General features: G+C 56.5%; 1 protein-coding gene across 9 annotated transcripts in view; it reads right to left on the bottom strand.

The window, feature by feature from the left end:
- The window catches only part of LRP5 (LDL receptor related protein 5), a 107580-nt gene that overhangs the window by 1750 nt on the left and 82089 nt on the right, over positions 1–23741 (bottom strand). For 2 of the 9 annotated variants that reach the window (XM_067748013.1, XM_067748016.1), the window contains 9 exons: positions 19827–20035; positions 18226–18416; positions 17342–17551; positions 14454–14579; positions 10708–10944; positions 8720–8860; positions 6773–7009; positions 6367–6506; positions 248–345 (listed from right to left, as the gene is read on the bottom strand). In XM_067748013.1, the coding sequence (XP_067604114.1) occupies positions 248–345; positions 6367–6506; positions 6773–7009; positions 8720–8860; positions 10708–10944; positions 14454–14579; positions 17342–17551; positions 18226–18416; positions 19827–20035 (1589 nt within the window). The other 7 variants (XM_067748014.1, XM_067748015.1, XM_067748017.1 and 4 more) reach the window with 7 other exon arrangements.

The raw sequence follows: 23741 nt of genomic DNA on the forward strand, positions 1-23741 counted from the left end.
CCAGCGCTGGATTCAGGCACGGAGCGCAGAGCCCTCCGGGGGACGGGGCCGGCTGCGGTGGAGACCCCTGGGGGCGTCATTCAAGGCCACGTGTGGCCCGGCTTACAAAACACCCCCAGGGCTGCCAACCGTGGGCTCAGGATGGTTTCTGAACTCAGCACGCCCACCGGCGCCCCGACCCCTCCGCGCTTTCTCCCGCAGGAAATGGGGACCAGGCCCGGTACCGCGGGGCGCGGGGGCTCCGTACCTGTACGGCCTGGCGGTGGCGGGAATGCTGGAAGGGTAGAACACGTCCACGTTGTACAAGGAGGGGTCCGTGGCGGGGGACGGCGGCGGGTTCAGGATCTGAGGGGAGCCAAGCAAGGTCACACGGGCCCCGGAGCCGGCGGTCCCCACCGCCCACCGGCCACCCCCAACCAGCTGCCCTCCTCCCAGGGCCCCTCCTGGTCTGGGGAGGGGAAGGGGCAGCTGTGGCCCGAGGGTGGGCACGAGCAGGGGGACAGCCCGGCCCGCTGATCAGTGGTGACCCCAGGCCCGGGAGCTCGGCTGCGCACTCAGGACCCCGACACAAGCCCCCTCTGCACCGTGCCACCAGCAGGGAAGGGTCCCTGCAGGCCCGGGCGTGTCCCCACGCCACTGAGTGCCTCCCGAGGTTCCTCAGGGGCTTTTCTGTCAACTCCCCTCTTTGGTCTTTTACTCCCCCATCTCCTCCCATGTGGTGCAAAGTCTAATCTCTATAATTCATTCCTCACTCCTAACATTCAGGGGACCCACATCCCAGCCTGAACCCTGACAAGGCACACGCACCACCACACGGGAAGGAGGGGCCACAGCCCTGCTGCCCGCCCTCCCCACCCTCTCAGCAAATGAGGAAGGGGCGCCCCATTCTCAAGGGACTATATTGGCCCCGAACTGTGATAATAAGTACACAGCTCTTCCCCATGAATGCGCCCTCAAGAGCCAGGTGGCACATGACCGGCCCCACAAGAGGGGCAGAGGGACCTGGGGGCCAGACACCCGCGGGGTCTGCACCTTCCCCAGCAACCATCGCTGCCTGCGCCCCCCGCCCCTCCTCTGAGCTGTTCCTGCCAGGGGCACAGCCAGACCTGGGAGTCTGAGTGCCCTGAGGGACTGAATTCCCCCAGGTCCCTGGGGCGATGGAAAGGGCACGGCCTTCCCTCACCAACACCCCCCCCCCCCCCCCCCCGCTTCGGCAGATGTGGGTTGGGACCTGTTTTATCACCTCCCAGCTGCTCCCTGGTGAGGGACTTCACCTCTTGAGGCCTCAGGACCCTCATTCCTAAAATGGGGCTAAGGAGACCCGCTTCCCAAGGCTGTCCTGACACTAGGTGAGTCACCTACAGGACGTGCCCAGACCCCTCCCCTACCCGTCAGGAACTGGCACGGACCCCTCTCCTTATTCTGTGGGGGAGGGCCCTCTTCAGCCCAGATAGCCAGCCTGCGGCTTCCTCGGGGTGTGACCCCAAAGCTAGGAAGGCACGCCTGGGGGAAGAGGGTGGTGTTCAGAGAGAGAGCAGAAACCAGTCAGGGAAGCCCAGCAGAAAGGGCCTCCCCCAGCGGCTCCCACACCCCAGGCCCTTGCGCTCCTATTTCCGCATCTGCCCATGAACCTGACTGGACCTGGCTTCTCTTCACTGCTGCCTCCAAGGAGAACTCTGGGATCCTGCCCAAGTCCCCTCCCCTGCTGCTGTCGGTGCTACTTCCCGCAGGGTGCTGGGGAGGTGAAGGTCAAGGAAGAAGTCTCCCCAATACTACAATGGGCATATTTCTAGCAAGTTCTGCTGGTGCAGCACCTCGGCGACTTCTCGGTCGCCTGGTGCGTGGGGGCTAGGGGCTCTTCCCCGCTCAGATCATCTGCTTTTCCTGCGTTCTAAAGAGTTCTCTTTACCTCTCACTGGCCAATTCCCTGCAATTCTAATCCCTGATAATAATTCTGTATATTTGAACTTTCTCTCTTCAAATCGCCATGTGACTTCCGTCTCCTGACTGGACCTCGACTAATAAAGGCCGCTTTTTTTTTTTTTTTTCTTTTGGCTGCACTGCTTGGCATGTGGGATCTTAGTTCCCCATCCAGGGATTGAACCTGTGCCGCCTGCAGTGGGAGCTCCGATTCTTAACCACTGCACCACCAGGGAATTCCCTAAAGGCCGCCTGGTAGCCATCAGCACAGAAATAAAGTCGGATGCCTCCAGCCTCACTCAGTACACCTAATTACATTCCAGGAGAATCAAAGTTAAACTTGATTCCAGGAGAATCAAAATTAAATACAAACACAAGGGACTTCCCTGGTGGCGCAGTGGTTAAGAATCTGCCTGCCAATGCAGGGGACACAGGTTTGAGCCCTGGTCTGGGAAGATCCCACATGCCGCGGAGCAACGAAGCCCGTGAGCCACAACTACTGAGCCTGTGCTCTAGAACCCGCGAGCCACAACTACTGAGCCCACGTGCCACAGCGACTGAGCCCGCGTACCTAGAGCCCGTGCTCCGCAAAGAGAAGCCACCGCAATGAGAAGCCTGCGCACCGCGATGAAGAGCAGCCCCCGCCCACTGCAACTAGAGAAAGCCTGTGTGCAGCAGTGAAGACCCGACGCAGCCAAAAATTAGAAAAAAAAAAACAAAAACAAACACGAAACCTTGAGAACATTAAGAAAGAGAGCATGGAAAGAAACATTTTTACAAGAAGGGAAAGCCTTTCTGGGTATGACCAAAAACCCCCCAAACTCCCATAAAAGATGAATAATTTCATTGTATAAATGGCAAAACGCAACATAAACCAAATCAAAAGACAGAAAGCTAGGAAAAATATTTTCAACCCTTATCCCAGGCGAACTTTCTTAATATATCTCTATATAAAGAGCCCTTACAAATAAATTTTAAAAATACCAACAACCCAATAGAAAAAGGACATAAACGCACCCATCTGAGAAAATAAAACTACAAAGGTTATTAAACATACAAAAAGATCTTTGACATCATACGTAATAAGAGAAATATAAATTTAAATTACACCACTATACCATTTTTACCCTAAACTGGACCTGACGAGAGTGTGTTTGAGAGGGACGGTCGTGCCGGTGTGGCCCTCTGCTAGCGGGAAGATGGACTGTCCCCTTGTGAGGGACCCTTGGCAAGAAAGGTCAAGATGACCGATGCTCAGCCTTAGCTGCAGGGCATCTTCCCGCTGGCCCCTACCCAGGAGGGGAAATGAGGAAACCGCAGGAGTTCCGGGCATCACTGTTAGGGTAACGAGATTCTGGGAATGACTGGACACCCACTGGTGTGGGCCCAGCCGCACCCCAAAAAAGGGCACTCTCCAGTCACCAAGAGGGGGACAGCTCTGCCCGAGAAGCAAAACAAACTTCAGGGTGCAGGAGAGGCAGGGTAGGGGAGTGGTCAGCTTGGACAGAATGGCCCCAGGGAGGAGGGGGGCGGGTAATCACCACTCAGTTCCTTGGCCTCATCTGCCAAATAGGAGGCTGACAGCGCCCCCTTCTGGAGTCGGGGTGACAACAGCACACGAAGAGTGTATTCCTCAGAAGTGCTGGGTAAAGGCCAGCTTTCACTGATCCTTGGTAGCAAAAAGCAAGGCTCAGAGAGGAGCTGTCATTACCTTCAGATGCTATCATGCAGGTTTTAAAAAGTACATATGAAACTGCTCTGTATGAGACTAAAATGGTGGATACATGTCATTACACGTTTGTCCAAACCCACAGAATACTACACCACCAAGAGCGAACTCAAGATGTAAACCATGGACTCTGGGTGATGGTGACGTGTAGATTCATGGACTGTAACGAGTACCCCACTCTGGTGGGGGATGTTGATAAAGGGGGAGGAAGGGGGATTTGGGAAACCTCCCTACCCTCCTCCCAATTTTGCTGTGAACCTAGAATTGCTAGATAGATAGATAGATACATAGATACATAGATACACAGATAGATAGATATAGATAGGTATAGATAGATAAAAGTTGTCTTAAAATAAAAGTGCATATATAAAACTGGTGAACTGTGAATAAAGTCAAAGTGTATCATATCAATGCCCTGATTATGCTACTGTACTATTGCTATAGACTGAATGTTTGTGTCCCCACAAATTCATATGTCGAAACCTAATTCCCAACATGATGGTATTAGGAGGTGGGGCTTTGGGGATGTGATTAAGTCACGAGGGTGGAGCCCTCATAAACGGAATCAGTGCCCTTAAAGAAGCGACCCCAGAGAGCCCCCTCACCCCTTCCACCATATACAGATAAGACGGCCACTACAGGGAGTTCCCTGGTGGCCTAGTGGTTAGGATTCCAGGCTTTCACTGCCATGGCCCCGGGTTCAATCCCCGGTCAGGGGACTGAGATGCTGCAAGCCTCGCAGTGAGAAAGAAAGAAAAGAAAGAAGGAAAGAAAGAAAAGGAAGTGGGGAAGACAACTACTATGAACCAGGGACCGGGCCCAAACCTGCCAGAACCTTGAGCTTGAGTTTCCCAGCCTCCAGAACTGTGAGAAATAAATGTGTGTAGTTTAAGCTGCCCAGTCTATGGTATTTTTGTTAGAGCAGCATGAATGGGCTGAGACAACCATAGTTATGTACGATGTTACCACTGGGGAAAATTGGTGAAAGGGAGATAGGTCCTCTCTGTATTATTTCTTACAACTGCATATACATCTACAATTATCTCCAAAAAAAAAATTACTCTCTTTGTTGGGAAAATAAAGTTCATACTCTTGTATACTCGCTTACGTACAGACTTCCTCTGGGAGGACACACGATAAACTCACCACAGGATGTACCTCCGGGGGAGGGGTGAGCTCCTGAGCAGGGCTGGGCCCTCCTTTCACTGTGCCCTTTGAATTCTGTACCACGAACAGATATTACTGATTCAAACTAATGTAGTTAATTTTTACATAGCTGGCTCCGTGCAGGGTTTCTTTCTGGGATGATGAAATGTTCTACGTTTAACGATGGTGATGACTGCACAACTCTGTGAATATACTAGAAACCACCGACCTGTACACTGTAAGTGCATGGGTGGATCGGAGGGTATGTGAATTATATCTCAATAAAGCCGCTGAAAAAGATTGCTGGTGGTCAGTGTCATCTCTTGCTGTCAGATAAGATCTCCCCAGCTCCCAGCAGGGGCTGCGGATGGAGAAGCCAGTTTCCCGAGCAACCTGCTGCCTGCATGGGGGGGTCCAGGGGGCTGTCCTGGGGTAAGCTCAGTCTTACACGGGTTCCTGGTGCTTTCAGCTGGTTACATGGGACATCTGAAAGCCAGGTGTCAGTAGCAGCAGGAAGGATGAGAGGTACGGTGGGGAGGAGTGTGAAGCTCCAGGCTGCTTGTTCCCTCTGCCCCGAAACACAGTCGGGCCCTGGAGCTGCCGGATTTGGTTCTGATCCTGCCCCCCACTCCTTGGTCCTGCCAGGTCAGGTGTGATAAGGAGGGGCAACACCCCGGATACGGGGGACACCCAGAAGGGCAGGAAGGCCCAGCCCTGGTGGGTGGGGCTCCCTGGCGACCCCCCAGAGAAAGCTCAGGGGGCTGTCTTCACGTCAGAAGAGCATGCCGTCACAGGAAGTCAGGTTTTGGAGAATTATAGAGCACAGAACCGTATCAAGTCAGAACCTGATATGTAACACCAAGTTCACATCCGTGTATCACGCTTGCCCCAGTTACCCTGGGGCCACGCCTTGGAAATGGGGGTCTTTTCCAGCCTCGAGGAGAGGGTCCCCCTCGGGATCCTGGTGTGGGGCTGGGATACTGGGGGCTTTGGCCCTTCACCCTCTGTAGAGTCATTTCGTTCTAGGGTGTGGTTCGGCCTAGGGCCAGCCCGTCACCCCACTCAGGCTGCCGGAAGCTCCAGGGAGCATTTCAGCCACGACAGTCACCCCAGGAGTGCCTGTCCTTAGAAAACCATCCGGCTATTTTCTGGGAACCAGCAAGGCTGTGGGTGGGAAAATAGAGTGTTTCTGGCGGGGACGCTGAGGGGAAGCTTGCGTCCATCCAGACAGGCCCTGCCGATGGGGCGGGCCCGAGGAACCAGAGGGCCACCCAGACAGGGAAACGCCCAACGGCAACCCCGGGAGGTGGGATTGTGGGTGAGACTCCCACTTTTTAGAATCTTATGTGGCTTCCAGGTTATCCACAAGGAACAGGAAGCACTCTTTTCTGAACAGAAAATGATGCTGAAGAGAAAAACTACAGGTCAGGACGGGGAGAAAGCTGAACGCACCCACCATTCTAAGTGGTGGAACAGCAAGTAATTCTCCAAATCCTGAGGTCACAGGACGGGCCTGCCCCTGGTGGGCGGGGGGCCCTGAGCTGGCCAGGCGTCCTCCTGCCCCTACTCACCGGCGGGTACAGCGTGGCCTTGGTGCTGGAGGAGCTGCTGGACGAGGCCCCGGTGACGTGGTTCCGGTCGTAAAGGGGCACCCCGGCTCGGCCCCCCATCAGGCTCACGGAGCTCATCATGGACTTGCTGCACGAAATGCCTGCGGGGAGGGGGTGGGGGAACGAGGCCAGTTAGGGGCAGGGGCGCCCCACGCGCACGGCGCACTCTCCCCAGCCCCGCTGCCCGGGAGACCCAGGTTCAGGTGCAGAAGCCCTAGGAGAGATGTGTCCCCGCCCAGCCGTCCCCGGGGGACGACTCAGGACACACCCCACGAGAACATCTCAGGTCAAGTCCAAAGAGCATTCCTGATCCACTCGCCCCATATCCCGCCCTGTCTGCCTCCGCACCGCCGCCCAGGGTCCTCACCTGTGAAGGGACCGTGCTGGGAGCCGCCCGGGGCGATGAAATTGAGGGGCACGTGGGGGGTCCCACTGACGTACTCATGCGGGAAGGGCCCGTTGGCCCCGGCGTAGCGCTGACACACCACGCGCTGGCACACAAAGTAGACCCCGCCCATGATGAAGAGCGAGAGGATGATGCCGATAACCGGCCCGATGGCGCTGCTGTGGGCCGGGCCGTCGTCCGAGGGCAGCTTGGTGATTTCTGCCAGAGCACGGGCAGGAAGCGACAGCGGACGTTAACCCAAAGGGAGCGGGCCTCCTGCGGGGCAGGCGCTGTGTGCCCTGGCGGGCGGCTCCCGCCCCGGCCCAGCACCCGCCGATGGAGCCGCAGCACCTTCTCCCCCTCCTCGGCCTGACTCAGCTCTGCCACGGCCCCCGGCCCCTCAGCAGCGACTCCTCCGAAGCAGCCTCCTATTCATGCCCCTGACCCGGAGCTTCTCGGCTGGAAGCAGGCGCTGGGTCCTCCCACGTCCACGTCCCTAGTCCAGCTGAGCCCGAGCCCCAGGCGGCAGGAGGGGGCGGGGCGGGGAGACGGGACCACGCGGAGGGGCGGGGCTGACCCAAGCACCCAGGGCCGGGGGCCCTCCATCTGAGCCCCTCACGCCTGCCTGCCACAGAGGCCGGGAATCCTGAAGGCCCTAGGCAGGGAAAGCGTGAGAAGTGGAATGTAAAGGGCCTGGCCTCGGGGGCCCAGTCAAACCCAAAAAGCCAGGAGCCAGCTCAGGGCTGCAAAGGTTCACCCAGGGCTCCAGGGCAGGGGCACTCCTGGGGCTCACCCCACGATCAAAGCCACCTGCGGCATGGAGGGCATGTCTGGGCTCCAGACTCAACTCTGACAAAAGGACATTCACTTTCCCATCAGGGTGGCACGTGTCTGAGAGCAATCGACAACGTCCCCTCCGGCCAAAGCCCGAAGGAAAGGGAGGAAAGCCGCTGGTTCCGGCGACGAGGCCTGACTAGGGATAAACATCACCCCCAGCGGCTGGGGCCACGATCACATGGGAGCCTGAAGACAGACGCCGTCACACCGGACACCCGCCCAGCAGAGGCGCGGGGCTCAGACCCCTCGGGGCTCCCACTGCTACCCTCTGGCCCCCAGACCACGCTCCTGAGATGGTAGCTGAGGGGCCTGACCCGGGTTATGTGAAGGCACAAGAGCGCTCAGTGAGTCCCTTGGGGACGCCTCCTTCTTCCCCATTCACAAGACGCCTCTATCCTGCAGGCAGAGCTCTCAGCCCCCGTCCCTCTGCAGTGAACGAAGTGGCCATATCCCCAGACACACAGACACATTCCCACTTCCTGTCTGGGAATCCAGCTCCCTTCCTGTCTGAACCAGACAGCCTTTCAAGAGCCAACGCCTCCAGGAAGCCTTCTCTGACTGCCCTGGTTTCACATTCTCTAGCCCCTACATCCCTGGCCGTACAAGCTACATCACTCAAGGGGCATGCAGCGTGTGTGTGTGTGTGTGTTTGTGTGTGTGTGTGTGCGCGCGTGTGTGTGTGTGTACGTGTGTGCATGGGCACACACCACTCCTCCTCAGCCAGACAGCAGGCTGCCAGGGAATGGACTCACCCACTACTCTGTCAGGGTGATCTTGTTGACAGATGCTGCTGAGTGAGGGCTCTGGGCAGAAGCATGCCGCCTTACACTCAGGTCTGGCCTGGCACATCTATGCCTTCTCTGTGCCTCTGTCGCAGCTGAAATGCCCCTTGGCTCACAGTTTCCCCCTCCCCCTCCTCACAGCCGCCTCCACCTCCAGGAAGGCTTCCCTGACTCCCTACTGAGGCCAAATACTCCTGACCTCCCAGCCTCCTCAGTCCCTGCCACGTCCTCCCTCTAGACCCGACGGTCCTGGGACAGAACCCCAGCATAGGGCAACCCTCCAACCCCGCCCTCGGGGAAGCCAGCTCACCACACATGAGCTCGTCGGAGCCATCGACGCAGTCAGGAAAGGAATCGCACTGCTGCTTGATAAGGACGCACTGGCCGCTGGCGCACCGGAACTGGTTGGGCAGGCAGACGGCTGCAAGGAGGGGCCTTGTGTTCAGAGAGGCTGCAGGGCATGATGCAGCCAGGAGCACTAAGCAGATGACCTCCACCGGGGCTCCCTGCCCCGCCCCCCCAGACCCAACAACAGAGGTCTGGGCTCCAAATACAGAGCAGACAAACGGACCCCTTCTAGGACCAGGTCGGGGCGTGGTCACAGCAAAGCCAGTCTTCACCCACCCCTCGAGGACCCCAGTTCCGAGGCCCACGCAATGCTGGGGGCGGTCTGGCAGGGAAGAGACCTCAACGACCCAGGGAGGTATTCATTCATCAGGTTCCTACCATGGGTCAGGCCCGCAAAGCACCGGGACTACCACGGCCCCTGTGCCCAGGCCCTCCCAGGTTACCAGGAAGGGGACAGCCGCTGGCTCCACAAGGAACTGGGCTCCTAGAGTGGGAGGGGCAGGGGACAGGGGATGCACCAGCAGAGCTCTGAGGGTCAGGAAGGGGGAGCACAGCGCAACCGGAAAGGCAGAGGCGGGCCACGCAAGGAGGACGAGGAAGCCTGGGTGCTGACTGCTGCCTCCCTGCTGACCTGGAAAGGGCTATGGCCCCATGAGGAAGGCATCACCCGCCCCCAGTACTTGCCGTCTAAGCTCCCCACCCGCCCTGCCCCAGGCGCCAACTCTGGAAACCAGAGACAAGGAACCCTGTCCTTGCAATAAGTGGGCAGGTCTGCTGGTAACCTAGCAGGAGAGGAGGCTTCTGAAACAGAGGGCAGAGCCCAGAGCCTCCACTAGGGCCTGCTGTCCTCCTGATGCTTCCTTTCTCCAGGAGAAACAGTCACAGCGGGAGGAGGGAGGGGACGGTCCCTAATCAGGGCTCCTGCCACCTGCTGAGATCTTGGACACAAGACTGTGCTGGGGCCAAGGATGTAAGGCAGGGCTCAGCAAACTTTTCTGTATAGAGCCAGATAGGTCTCTTTTGTAACTACTCAACTCTGCTGTTTCCGCGCAAGACCAGTCAGAGACAATATGTAAATGAATGAGCCTGACTGTGTCCCAGTAAAACTGCATTTACCAAAATAGGTGGTGATCTGGATTTGGCCCTCAGGCCGCAGCGTGCTCATCCCTGGTCTACAGTCTCCATCGAATTCAAAGGGGCTGTGAGCTGGAAAGACTTAACAACTGCGGCTTTACAGAAACATCTGGGGAAATGACCCCCAGGCCTTCACCTTCCACAGAATGGCTGCTCACCACGAATGGGGACAGTGGACAGATAATATCTGAGTTATCCAAGAAGAGGACCGGTGGCTGTGGGGTGGCAGCTAGAACGACCCATTAACAGCTCCGTGGCAGTCATGGGGCCGTGGTGCTGACGGTGTGTGGCAGGAACCAACGGAGCAGGTCATTTTATGTAAGAAAACCTCAGAGGGAGCACAGAGATTTGTTTCACTGTCACGGTCTAAAAGGAAGATACTGCCAGCCAGCGTGGACCCAGGTTGACTAAGCAAATCTCTTTGTAACTCCTGGTTCAAGGGGATACTAGAAACCACCCAGATGTAAGTGTTATCTCACAGACGGCTTGGTGGAGGACAGCACTGCCTTTTGGGATGGGGCTTAACCAGGGTGTAAACCATGCAAACCCAGCTGACTACTGGACTTAACTTGGGTCTCTGTAAAATTCCTGACTGAAGGAGGGAAGGCAAGATAGACCCTCAGTCTGCCTTCAAGCCAAAGTGCTTGGCGAGGCAGAGCGCAACAGCTCTCAGTGGGCCTGCAACTAACCTTCTCCCCTCCCAAGCTGAGGGGCCACGGCAGTTTCGCTCCAGGCCAAGGCTTTATGCGTGACCTGATGGAGCCCAAGCTCCAGGAGGGCGGAGAGCGCGAGCCTAGGGAAGGGGCGGGGCCTCACCGTCGCAGTCCGCCTCGTCCGAGCGGTCCTGGCAGTCAGCCTCGCCGTCACAGCGCAGCCGCAGGTCCACGCACTGGCCCCGCGCACACGGGAACTGGGCGGCCGAGCACACTGGGCAGCCCTCCTCGTCGCTCTGGTCATCACACTCCGGGAAGCCGTCGCAGCGCCAGGCCCCAGGAATGCAGTCGATCTCCCCAGTGGCGCACGCAAACTGGTCCGGGGAGCACGTAGGAGGCTCTGGGGAGGAGAGAAAGACCATCACAGGCCGCCCAGCAGGGCAAAAACTGGGCGAAACACCTCTGGGTTTCAAAGCGGGGAACACGCCCAATTCACAAGTGCTGTACCCGGTCTCCACTGCCCTGCGTCTTGTCTGCGTCCCACCTCCAGCCCCCAGTGTGTGATGAAGCTGTCCGTGTGCACGGCCTGGCTACAGGGGAGTGTCCACTGCACCCCCGCCGGAAATAGGAGGGTCAGAAAGTGGGTGGTCAGCACCCACACCTGTTACACATTTGGGGCAGCGGAGCCAGAACTCTGTGGGTGGCCAGCGAGCCCACAGGTATGGCGGGGGGGGGCACCGGTGGAAGACCCGGGCACCTTGTTGAAGAGTGGGCTGAGGAAAGGCAGGTGGTGAGGATTCCACAGTGGGGAGCAGAGTGGATGAGGATGGGGTTCGAAGGCTCCCTGGTGGAGGGAGTCGTGGAAGGGTGGTGAGCTGGGAGGGTGAAGGACAGGAGATCTGGGGCCACCTCATACCAGGTGGCCATGGCAAGTCACTTCCCCCTCGGGGTCAACTTCCCCAGTGCAGGCTAAGAATGGGCCAGACGCGCAGTAGCACTCAGTGAGTGGCACTGTCCTGGAGGCCGAGACGCAGGTGGGCACGGATGCCAGGGCACTGGCAGAGAGACACAGGAGGAGCCCCTTGGTCCCAGGCTGCCCCCATTTCCCAGGGGGCCCGTCATCGTCTCTCCACTCCTCGGTCTGGAAAATCACAGGAAACTGAGCCCCAGAAACTGGTCCAAACTTCGTTTTAACGTTTAGCAACAGTCCTCAATACCCTTGAAATCTGATTAAGGAAAAAGGTGTCGGGAGTTCCCTGGCGGTCCAGTGGTTAGCAGTCGGCACTGTCACTGCCATGCCCTGGGTTCAATCCCTGGTCAGGGAACTAAGGTGCACAAGCCACGCAGCACGGTCAAAAAAACAACAAAGCTTTCAGTTTCACAAAAGTACTGATTTCAAGATGTACTAAGCCTTTCAACATTGGGAACCCACATGCCTCCCCCATAACTGCGGGGTCCACACTGGGCTGAATAGGGATGTGAGATGGGGGAGGAGATGTGAGCAAAAATGAACACAAGGCCGCTGTTCCCACTGGGCTTGGCCACAGAGGACAGCCGGGGACAAAGGAGCCAACGACGGATGTGTGCACACTGAGCCACCAACAGAGAACACAGGGATGCTGGCCACGGAAAGGTGCAATGTGGACAGTGGCCGAGGCCCCGCTCCTGGACTCCAGCCCCCCACAGCCCAGCAGGAAGAAGAGGGTCCACGTGGGGCAGGCTCCAGCGGCCAGAGAGTGAGGACGGGACAGGATGGGGGTTGCACAGACCTGGGGTTGAGCCCAGGCTCCCCCAGCAGCTGTGCGACCCGAGGACCCCCCAACCTCCCAGAGCCTCCGTCCCCTCGTCCCTAAAACAGAAGCAGCCACCCTCCATCACAGGCTCCTCGCGGGAGTAACGAGGACAGCGGAGAAAGCACGCGCACGGGCACGTGTGAGCGAGTGCGTGCACACGCGCGGTGCCTGGTTCGGTAATGTGAGCGTGCGCAGCATTGGCAGTGGCGCTGCTCTGCCGGTGCACGAGGCACGAGGGTCCATGGCACCTCCTGGGAATCTCAGTCAGCCCTTATCCTCCTGTGAGCCCCCAGAGCAGAGGCCAGGGACACAGTAAATACAGGCCTCTTAGGCCGTGAGGAAGGGCCTGGCATCCTCAAGTCTGAGGGCCGAAGCCCGGGGGCGGGTGACAGAGGGATGCGTCCTCCCCTGGGGAGGCCCAGGGCTGGGGTCCCAGGGAGAGCTGAGCACTCTGTGCAGCTCTCTCCCCGGCCCCGTCTCCTCCAGGGCAGCCTGGATGTCTGTGGGACCTGCACAACCACTTGGGCCCTGGGGCCGGAACTCAGAAACAAGCCACCAGGAAGCTCAGGAGGGTCAAGGTGGCCCCCACCACGGGACAGTCATGAAACATCCCCTCTGTTCTTGGCCAAGCTCTCTGGGGTTCACAGTGTGAGGTGGGGCAGGAGAAAGCTCCAGAAGGACAGGCCCATGGTCCTGCTTCCCGAGATGTGCTGAGCATATGCCGTGTGTGGGACACAGCGTGGAGGTCGTGGGGGTGAGGATGAGAAGAAAAGGGACAGGGTAAAGACCGGCCCCCAGGAGCTCAGAGGAGGAGGGAAGAAGAGAGGAACACAGGAACAGCACATCCAAGGTCACCTGGGGGACCTGCAGGAAGAGGAGAGGAAGTCCTGGGGATTGGGTTTCATCATGGTGACAATGACAATTATTCCTTTTTATTACTACTGCCATTCTCACAACTAATAGCAGCTGGCATTCCTGTGTGCCATGTGTCAGGGACCATGTAAAGTACTCTGTTACTTAATAACAACCCCATCAAGTAAGTGCTCTCAATTTCTCTATTTCACAGAGAAGGAAGTGGAGGCTCAGAGAGGTGAGTGACCAGCCCAGGGTCACTCAGCTGGGAAGTGGCGAAGCTGGGATTTGAACCCAGGTCTGTCTGACACTGCAGCTTACATTCTTGGCCACTCCCTGTGCAACCTTAGGGAAGAAGACAATCAAGGGTAGAAGGCGGAGAAAAGACAGTCCTAAAAAATTAGACAAACCCACTATTGGAGACTTCAACACCTCCATCAGTAACTGACAGCACAAACAGTCAGGAAGGATACAGACAACCTGAACAGCACTATCCATCAGCTGGATCTAACCAACATTTACTGAACACTCCACCCAGCAACATCAGATGACACATCTTCTCAGGCTCACATGGAATATTCACCAAGGTAGACCACACGCTGGGGCATAAAACATACCTGAATGAAGTTAAAAGGACAGAAATCATACAAAGCGTATGCCGTGTGTGAGACATAGCGTGGAGGTCATGGGGGTGAGCATGGGAAGAAAAGGGACAGGGTAAACACCGGCCCCCAGGAGCTCAGAGGAGGAGGGGGAGTATGCGCACATACTCGCCCACACACGCGTGTGCACATGCTTTCTCCGCTGTCTTTGTTACTCCCATGAGGAGCCTGTGATGGAGGATGGCTGCTTCTGTTTTAGGGATGAGGAAATGGAAATTAATTCCACAAAAATTTAATGGAACTAAACTAGAAATCAATAACAGAAAGATAGCTGGAAAATTCCCAACCATCTGGAAGTTACACAACACACTTCAAAATAACACAAGGGCCAAGAATTATTGAGAATAATTTTAAAATATTTTAACTAACTGAAAATGAAAATGCAATTTATCAAAATTTGTGGGATGCAGCAAAACCAGTGCTTAGAGGGAAATTCATAGCCCTGAAATGCATATATTAGAAAAGAGGACAAAGAGACAGTCTGCTCAGGATACTGGATGCCACGGGGACTATGTATTAAAAGACTGTCAGGCAGCAACCTGGCAGGCAGAGAATCGGGTCCTGCTCAACGTCCCAACAGAAAGTGCTGAGGTCACACCTACCACCACAAGTCAACAGGTTCTGCAGGAGCACGAGGTGGACTGGGCATGAGCACCGTGGCGTCCCATCACCCTTGGCAATGCAGATGTGGGAACAGCCGCCATTGTCCCGGGCACAAGGGTGGGCTGCTGTGGAGAGAAAAGAGGGAGGGGGTCGGGTTCTACCTCCTACCTCAGGACTGTGGCCTGGAGGACGGAGGGGATGCATGCCGGGCAGGAACTCACAAGAACTGGCACTCCAGTAGGAGTGTGGGGGATCCTCACACTTAATTCTTAGGGCAGCCTATGGAGTCTGTTTCTGTTGACACTGCATTCTGCAGATGAGGAAACGGAGGCCAAAAGCACTTACAGAACTTTCCTTACATCATACCCCAGCCTGTCTGCACCAGCTCCCACTGTGCCCATGACCATCATGCTACACTGCCCACCTGTGTGTCTGTCTCTCATGGTGTAGTGGGCTGAGTGGTGGCCCCCCAAAAGATATGTCCACTTCCTAATGCCTGGAATCTGTGAATGTGACCTTATTCGGGAAAAGGGTCTTTGCAAATGACGTAATCACGTTAAGGATCTTGAGATGGGGTCTAATTCTGAATGGTCTGTGTGGTCCCTAAATGCACTGACAAATGTCCTTATAAGAGACGACATAAGAGGTGAAGGCAGGGGAGGTGGTCATGTGATGACAGAGGCAGAGACTGCAATGATGCAGCCACAAGGAACACCGGCAACCACAGGAAGTGGGAGGGGCACAGAACCATCCCCTCCTCTGCCTCCCCACCCCCACCTCCAGCCTCCAGAGGGAGCACAGCCTTGCAGACACCTTGATTTTGGATTTCTCCAGAACTGTGAGAGGATACATTTCTGTTGCTTTAAGTCACCCAATTTGTGGTGACTTGTTATAGCAGCTGCAGGAAACTAATACACATGGAAGTTAAAATAATAAGGGTGTTGAACCCTGGGGAACTTGAACATTTCAATTCAATTAACTTCATTCATGTGCCCAACACCTTGACAATGGTTAGGAGGCTGGGAGGGTGGCTGAGCTCCCTCAGGTGAGAGGAAATGGAGCAAAGCACTCTGCTCCTCACCCGGACCCCCAAAGGCAAATCATAGCTTCTCCTCCTCAACCTTGAGGATTAGGTGTTTTCAAAATGACAGAGTCATGGTTTAGAGCAGGGTCAGCAAACTTTTGCCATAAAGAATCAGAAAGCGAATAATTTTGGTTTCATGGGCTTAGGCCACCTATCTAGGTGACCATGACTCCTTGTCGGCCAGCCGCAAAGCAAAGGCAGCCAGGATGACACAGACCTACGGGCTGCAGAGCGCCACCCCTGGTTTAGAGTTTAGTTGTGCATCTTGTGGGGAGGCAGGATGGATGGCCCACGTCCCAAATCAACACGGCAGAGCTCACCCAAGGACTTCCCGCCCTCATCCAAAACGAGGAGCCTCTCCCTGTCACCCTAGACCCCACACATTAGCACTCGTTAGCACCCGGTCTCCAACCTCAAATCTGCTCACTGAACGTCTCCTGGCCCTTCCAGCCGCTCGGTTCCAAGGAGCTGCCGGTCAATGAGCCTGGCTTTCTGCCGACACCAGCAGGCAGTGGGTCTCGACATTTGTGGGCTCAGCATTCACCATTCTGACCATCTGCCAGCAACAACCAGGAACCGGGACCTGGCTGAGGATGGTGTAAGGGGCCAGGTGAACGCAGGCTTTCCAACCCAGAGGCGTGGGGGTGCCTCGGTTATCCGGAAGCTAGTTCCTAGTGACTTCGCTTATCCAGGATCCAGCCGATTACCCACAAGGACAGAACCCACTGCCCAGCAGTCAACACAGAAGTGACTGATTCAGAGGTCATGCCCCTCATCCTGAGCAGGGAGCCCAACAGAAAAAAAATCCCAGTGCCTAAACTGTGGGCTCTGGCCTCAAATCCAAGCCCCATCAGGTTTATTGGCTAGGTGACAGGGGGAGGTGGTACCCTTTCTGAGCCCCACTTTCCTCAGCTGTAAAGTAGAATTATTGTGAAATAACACATATAATGTAATAATATGCTGAGCACGGGACCTGGGGTGCAGAACAGTCAACACATGGTGTGGCCGAGGCAGGAGGCCAATAGTAAATGGGCTGGGGTGAGGCTGGTGGGGCTCCAGGGCCTTGAAGGCGGCCAGACCGTGGGCATCACAGGACAAGGACAGTGATGGCTCTGCTCACCCAGCTGGCAGCCCAGGTGTATTTACTGAATGAAGAGAGAAAAGCGAGAAGACACAGGGAGAGGTAGACACTTCACACACACACACCTCCATATCCACATACAGCCATATACGGAGGTGGGTAGAGGAACCAGAGGTCCCAGTTACCGACGTCGTCCCTCTCCCAGGCCCCTGGGCACAGCCAGACTGTGGCAGGCAGAATCCTAAAATGCCCCCTAAATGTCCTACCCTACTCCCCAGCTGGGGAGGATGTGAGGAGCTATTATGCCTGTGGTTTTGCTACCTTACTCAGCAGAAGGGATTTACAGATATAATTAAGGTTACTAATCAGTTGATTTGGAGTCAATCTAAAGGGAGACTCGTCTAAAACTGGGCCAAATCTAATCGCAAGCCCTTGGAAAGCGGAGTGGGTTCCAGCTGGTAGAAAAGGAAGTCAGAGAGGTTCGGTCTGTCACTGATGGGGAGAGGGCCTGAGGGTGGCCTCCAGGAGCCGAGAGTAGACTTGGCCGACAGAAAGAAAGGAAAGAGGATCTCAGTCCTACAACTCTCACATTGGCCTGTCCTCCTGCCTTATTCCAAGGGGGCCAGTTCAGGGGCCGCTGTGCTCTGTGAAGAGGCCCAGCCTCCCCTCGGCGGTGTCTGCACACACCGCTGCCTGCTGCCCGCTGCCCACCCGCCACGTACAGAACTCCTCCAGGCTGACGTCCTCCACGGCGTGGATGCCGGTCAGGTGGGCGACACGGCCCTGGACTCGTGTCCGCGCATCCCCCGTGGTCTTGTCCACGCGCTCAATCATCTGCTGCTGGCGGTCGATCCAGTAGAGGTGCCTGCCCAGCACAGTCAGGCCCACAGGCTGCACGATGTTGGCATCCTCCAGGGTCAGGCGGTTGGCCCCTGCAAGAGGGAGGCGCTCCCCCTGAGTGGCGGCTGACCCCTAGAGCTCGGCCCACGCTTGCCGCGGGAGAAGGGTGGGCTGCCGGGAGCCTGGGGGACGCCGGGCTCTGGCCAGGGCTGGGGGCTGGGGCACGTTCCCTGGAATCAGGCAGATCTGAGGCCACCTCTCGGACAGCCCTGCTTCTACCTGGGCTGCCCTTCGGCCAGGGCCGTGGCCCCAGTCGCTGGCCCCTGGCAAGCACGGTGCCTCCCCTGCCCCCAGCCCACCCCAACTTCCGGAAGAAAAGCCCCTTTAAGCACTGATTCTCACTCCTCTCTGGCCCAGGGACCTCCCGGACTAAGGCGGCCACGGCAGAGGAGCTGAGAGCATGGGCACTGGGGGCAGAGCGGTCGGACTCCTCTTCCACCCAACGCTGGGGGCCCTGCACAGCTGGCTCACCCTCTCTGAGCCTCGTCGGCCCCTGCCACCTGGGGATCACTTGGGACCCACATCCTGGAACGGGGCGGGGGCACTATACATGGTAAAGCCCAGCCCAGTGCCTGCTCGCAGTAGGTCCCCCACAAACGTGGTGACTGCTATGCCATGACTGATGACCAGGACAGCGGGCGTCCTGGTGGGTCAGACGTGGTGGCCGCCGAGGGACCGATCCTCGGGGAGGCTCCAGGGAGCGCACCTGACAGGTCGCAGCTTTCAATGCGCTTCAGGTCGGCGTCCACCCAGAAGAGCTTGCCCAGCGTGTTGTCCACCACGAGGGCCACGGGGCGGATGAGGCCCGTGGTGAAGAGGACCTCGCGCTCGGTGCCGTCCAGGGCCGCGCGCTCTATCTTGGCTGCTCGGTCCTGCATGTTAGTGAAGTACAGGTACCTGCGAGAGAACAGCAGGTAAAGGACGGGCACTGCGTCCGCTACGTCCTCAGCCAAGCACCAGAGAGACCGGCCCCAGACCCTGCGGGCACCCAGCGGGGCTTCGGAAAGTGACCAGTCATACGACCCCAGCCTCTAGGGGCTGGATGCGGAGCTGAAAGGTCAGGCCCTGGAGGAGCTGGAAAATGTCCCCCAAGACCTCATGTCTACCTGGAACCTCGGAATATGACCTTACTTGGAAACAAGGTCTTTGCAGATGTAACTAAGTATCAAGATGAGGCCGCCCCGGTTAGGGTGGGCCCGCAACCAGTGAGAGTGGCCTCAAGAGAGAGAAGAGGCCACACGGACACAGAGAGAAGCCCACGTGAAGACGGAGGCAGAGTGGAGGGACGCGGCCACAAGCCAAGGAGCATGCGGGGCCCCCAAAGCTGAGAGGCAGGAAGCAACCTCCCCTAGAGACTCCAGTGGGAGCACGGCCCTGCCACCCTTGACTTTGGCCCCTGGAACAGCGAGGGAATAGACCTCCGTGTTTCAAGCCCCCAGTCTGTGGTCACTTGCGGCAGCCCCTGGGACTAGTACACGCCCCCTCCTTTGATTCCTAAAGAACCGTCTTCAGTAACTGAGCCCCCGGGGGCTGCAGGGCTGGTATTCCCCGCTGTCCTCACAAGGAAACTGAATCCCTGGGAGGTCACGTCACCTGCCTGAGGTCACATAGGCAGTAGGTGACAGAGTCGGGATTTGAACTCAGGTCTGCCTGGCGGTCCCCGGGCACAAGCTTCAGCACACAGTGCCTCGATGAGTCTGATTCCCGCTCTGAACGGCAGCCCTGCGGGTACCTGAGGTGGTCACCATCCTCCTGCCTTCCACCCCCAAATCCTCCCCGATTGGCTTTATTTCCCAATCTCATGTCATGTGGTTTCGGCCCCCTCACCCTCCCGCCCTGGTCCTTCCCTTTGGGACCCTCCACATGTGTCAACGTGTCTCAGGTGCTCTCCCACCTACCAGAGAACCTGAGGGCCCATCAGGGAGCTTCAGGGAAGGAAGAAGCTCCCAGTCAGGTAGTGACCTCCCCTAGGCAAATGAGTAACCCACCACCGCGTGGGACACTATGGAAGGGATGGTTGAATAGGGTTCAAGTTGGATGGGATGGTATGAAACCTATGAATCACATCCTGCCTGTGCCTCTCAGCAAAGCCCTCTCCCCTGCACAGGCTTTCAGTCCAGGCCATCCCTGGGCGTCTCTGCCTCCCTGCCATGCCTGGGAATGAGCTGGTGTCTCCCTGCCCCACTCCGGCTGCAGATGGGAGTGTCGGGGGTGGAAGATCCCTCCCGGCCCGAGAGGCCGGCATTCACGGCAGGGGCCCCTGGCACAGCCCAGCGGGTGCAGCACCCCACCCGCGCGGCCCCGCACCCTCGCTCGGCGTTGACGACGATGGCCCTCGGCTTGTCGCGGTCCCCGCGGAGCACCACGCCCATGGCTTCCCCGTTCAGCCGGTGGACGTTGATCGTGTCGGTGGCCTCGCACGTCCAAAACAGGGTCCGGCTGTAGACGTCCACGCTGAGGTCGTGCGGCTGCCTGTCCGGGTTCTGGCTTTGGCTCGGAGAGGTCAAAACGAAGGGCTGTAGGGTGGTAAGAAACGAGCACCGGCTAAAGTCACGGTGGGGAGGGCGGAGGCCTGTGCCCGCGTGCAGAGCAAATGTCAAAAGCCCAACCGTGTCTGGGAATCTCTCCTTTCAAACCAGCTCTTGCCCACACATCCGCTTGAGAGTGAAGCTGATCCCCCCCAACAGCCTCCAGGAGAGCTCTAGCCCATGGGCTCCGAAGCTGGGCCCCGCCACCAGTGACGGCACTGGACCCGGCTGCCTGGTCGTCACCCCACCCGGGCTGGCCAGCCTGCGCCCGCACGTACAGAGGGACCGCCCAGCAGCTGAGCGGTCAGCCCGGGATCACAGGCCCCTGGCTCAAGACATCTTCTCACTTCTTGTTTCCTTAGACTCAGACTTTTGGATTAAGGCCCTCAAATCTTTTTTTATCTTTTTTCCTTCCCTTGGATTTTTTTTTTAACATCTTTATTGGAGTATAATTGCTTTATAATGGTGTGTTAGTTTCTGCTGTATAACAAAGTGAGTCAGCTATACATATACATGTATCCCCACGTCCCCTCTCTCTTGCATCTCCCTCCCACCCTCCCTATCCCACCCCTCTAGGTGGTCACAAAGCACCGAGCTGATCTCCCTGTGCTATGCGGCTGCTTCCCACTAGCTATCTATTTTACGTTTGGTAGTGTATAAATGTCAGTGCCACTCTCTCACTTCCTCACAGCTTACCCTTCCCCCTCCCCGTGTCCTCAAGTCCATTCTCTACATCTGCATCTTTGTTCCTGTCCTGCCCCTAGGTTCTTCATAACCATTTTCTTTTTTTTTTAGATTCCATATATATGTGTTAGCATACAGTATTTGTTTTTCTCTTTCTGACTTCCTTCACTCTGTATGACAGTCTCTAGGTCCATCCACCTCACTACAAATAACTCAGTTTCGTTTCTTTTTATGGCTGAGTAATATTCCATTGTATATATGTGCCCCGTCTTCTTTATCCATTCATCTGTCGATGGACACTTAGGTTGCTTCTATGTCCTGGCTATTGTAAACACAGCTGCAATGAACATTGTGGTACATGACGCCTTCTGAATTACGGTTTTCTCAGGGTATATGCCCAGTAGTGGGATTGCTGGGTCATATGGTGGTTCTGTTTTTAGTTTTTTAAGGAAACTCCATACTGTTCTCCAGAGTGAAGGCCCTCAAATCTTATTGTTTTTTAAATTTAGGATGCCAGGACAATAGGTGTCCAGCACAGAGGTCCACCTCTCATAGACTCTTCCCTGAGGGAGACAGGCCAGGGGTTCAAGGCCAGGTGAGGGTGCAGGGCTGCCCCGCAGCGCATACCAGGAGCCCAGGGGCAGCACGTGCCCCTCGCGGGGTCTGTTTTCCCCCTCACACTCCCTGCTGGTCTCCACCCTGAGCCTCTCCCAGGAGCGCTGCTGGACTCCATGCCGTCTACTGCCTCTCAGGGATGAGCCCTGGCTTTCGGAGCCACCGACAGAGAATTCCTTTAAAGGGGACCTTGTTTCATGAACTGATGCAGGAGAAGGAGAGTGCCCAGAGCTTCCCTCACATCCCTCACAGGCTAGAGGCCGATTCCCTGGTGGATCTGGTCCCCTTGGGTTCTCAGGTGACCTGACCTGGTGCAAAGGGGCTTCCCAAGCTCCTGGGCTGCTGCCACCAACAGCTTGGATGAAAAGTTCCTCCTCTGAGAAGGGAATCATCTTTAGATGATGTTCTGATCACAGCTCATTGCAGACCCTCTTAACATACCTCTTTTCAGAAGTCAATAAAACAAGAAGTCTCCTGGTGGTCAAGAGGGGGCTTGCAGCCAAAAAGTAGCCCCCCTCCCCAGGCCCAGCCTCTTGGACTCAGCTGGAGAGGAACCACCCGCCCCCAAACACACACACAGCAGCCTCTGGTCCAGCCCCGCTGGGCAGCTGGAAGCATGTCACTCGCATCTCTGCAGGTAACAACACCCCCACCCCCGGGAGCTGTGGGCCCTAGGAGCCAGGCGTCGACTCCAGCCGGCACATTCCTTTCCCAAGAGCCACAGAGCTCTCTGGCCAAAGACCACAGCCCAGTGCAGCCGACGGCCCGGGAGTAAAGCAAGATTCCAGCTAGCCCTGGCCAGAGCCAGGCTCCCTGCGGAGGGTGGGTGTGTGGGAGCCGGGCACACGCTCATCGGAACAACCAGCTGAGAAAAAAGTGCGTGCTGTAACAACACACCACCCACGTCCCACCCCAGGCACACGGGAACGAGGAGGTAAACTCTACACAGCTGGCCGGATTTATAAAACCCAAACTCCAATTTTACCATGAGGAACAGCACCAAGGCCGGTGCAAAAAATCTTAGCAGAATCCGATTCAACGTCACAATCCATACCCCGCCCCCTCCCCAGTACAAAGTGGTACTTAACCCAGTGGGAAAGTCTGCAGCAACAGCTCACAGGCGGATGCAAGCCCAGCGTCCACTGATGGACGGACGGATAAGCAAAATGTCTTCTATACAGACAATGGAGTGTTATTCAGTCGTACAGAGGAAGAAAATTCTGATACCTCCTATGATGTGGATGAACCTTGAGAACATTGTGCTAAGTGAAATAGGCCAGTCACAAAAGGACAAATACTGGGTAATTCTACTTATATAAAGGACTTAGTGCTGTCAAATGCAGAGAGACAGAAGGCAGGAGGGTGGGCGCCAGGGACTGGGGGGATGCGGGGGATGGAGAGTTAGTGTTTAATGGGGACAGAGTTTCCTCTGGAGATGGATGGGGGTGACGGGTGTACAAGAATATCAATGTGCTTAATGTCATGGAGCTGTACACTTAAAAATGGTTCAAATGGCCCATTTTATGTAACGTATATTTACCACAATAAAAGAATCAAAAATTAAATAGAAAAACGACAGCCAAGTAGATGATAATTAAGAATACCATCCTTGGAGGTGGGGTGGCACCCCTAATAATCAAAGCCACCAGAGGGTGGAGTTTAGCAAGAGACACAGGAAGGGAAATGAATATTTTCCAGATTAAGTGTTCCTAGAAGGGCTTCTTCTTCAAAGTCTTCCCCCACTCCTGCTGGACACCATACAAGAATGCAAAAGGACGCCTCTCCAGGGGACCTTAAGGTAATTTGTGCCCCAGCAACTTTCTCAGCAGGAAGCCATGGTCCACCAATTAACACTCCCTGTTCTCCAAAGGACTCAAAGCGACTGTCACCTGCGCCCAGGGTGGGACGAAAGAAATCCATTCCCACCGTTTCCACCAGGCTCTGCTCCCACAGAGATGATAATCACAGCTGCTCGGGCACAGCTGGGGCTTTTAGCATCAACCAAGGACACAGACGTCAAAGGACGACTTGTTAACTTTACATCGTGGGTGGATGAAGTATTTTGTCGCAAGTGAGGCCCAGTCGTACAGGCAGTACTGGCACCCGGTTCAGGGTAGGAAAGAGAAACACCTACGTTACAGACACGAAAATCTTTTGAAAATCTCCACACACAAGCATCTGCATCGCTGTTCTAACAGTATCAAGATTTCACCACGACGACAGAAGCTGTCACACTGACCACTCGACTGAGAAAGAGACCATCGGGTTCGGTAGCTTTTGTGAAAGGCGTCTTTAGAAACTGGCATGACCAGCCGGGCACGTCCTACTGGAGTTCTGGCCACAGTTCCCTGTCACATGGCTGGATACGCCGGGTGTGCCCCGAGGCTGCAGTGAC

This window comes from Pseudorca crassidens, chromosome 9 (genome assembly GCF_039906515.1).
Source record: "Pseudorca crassidens isolate mPseCra1 chromosome 9, mPseCra1.hap1, whole genome shotgun sequence".
Classification (NCBI taxonomy): Eukaryota; Metazoa; Chordata; class Mammalia; order Artiodactyla; family Delphinidae; genus Pseudorca; species Pseudorca crassidens.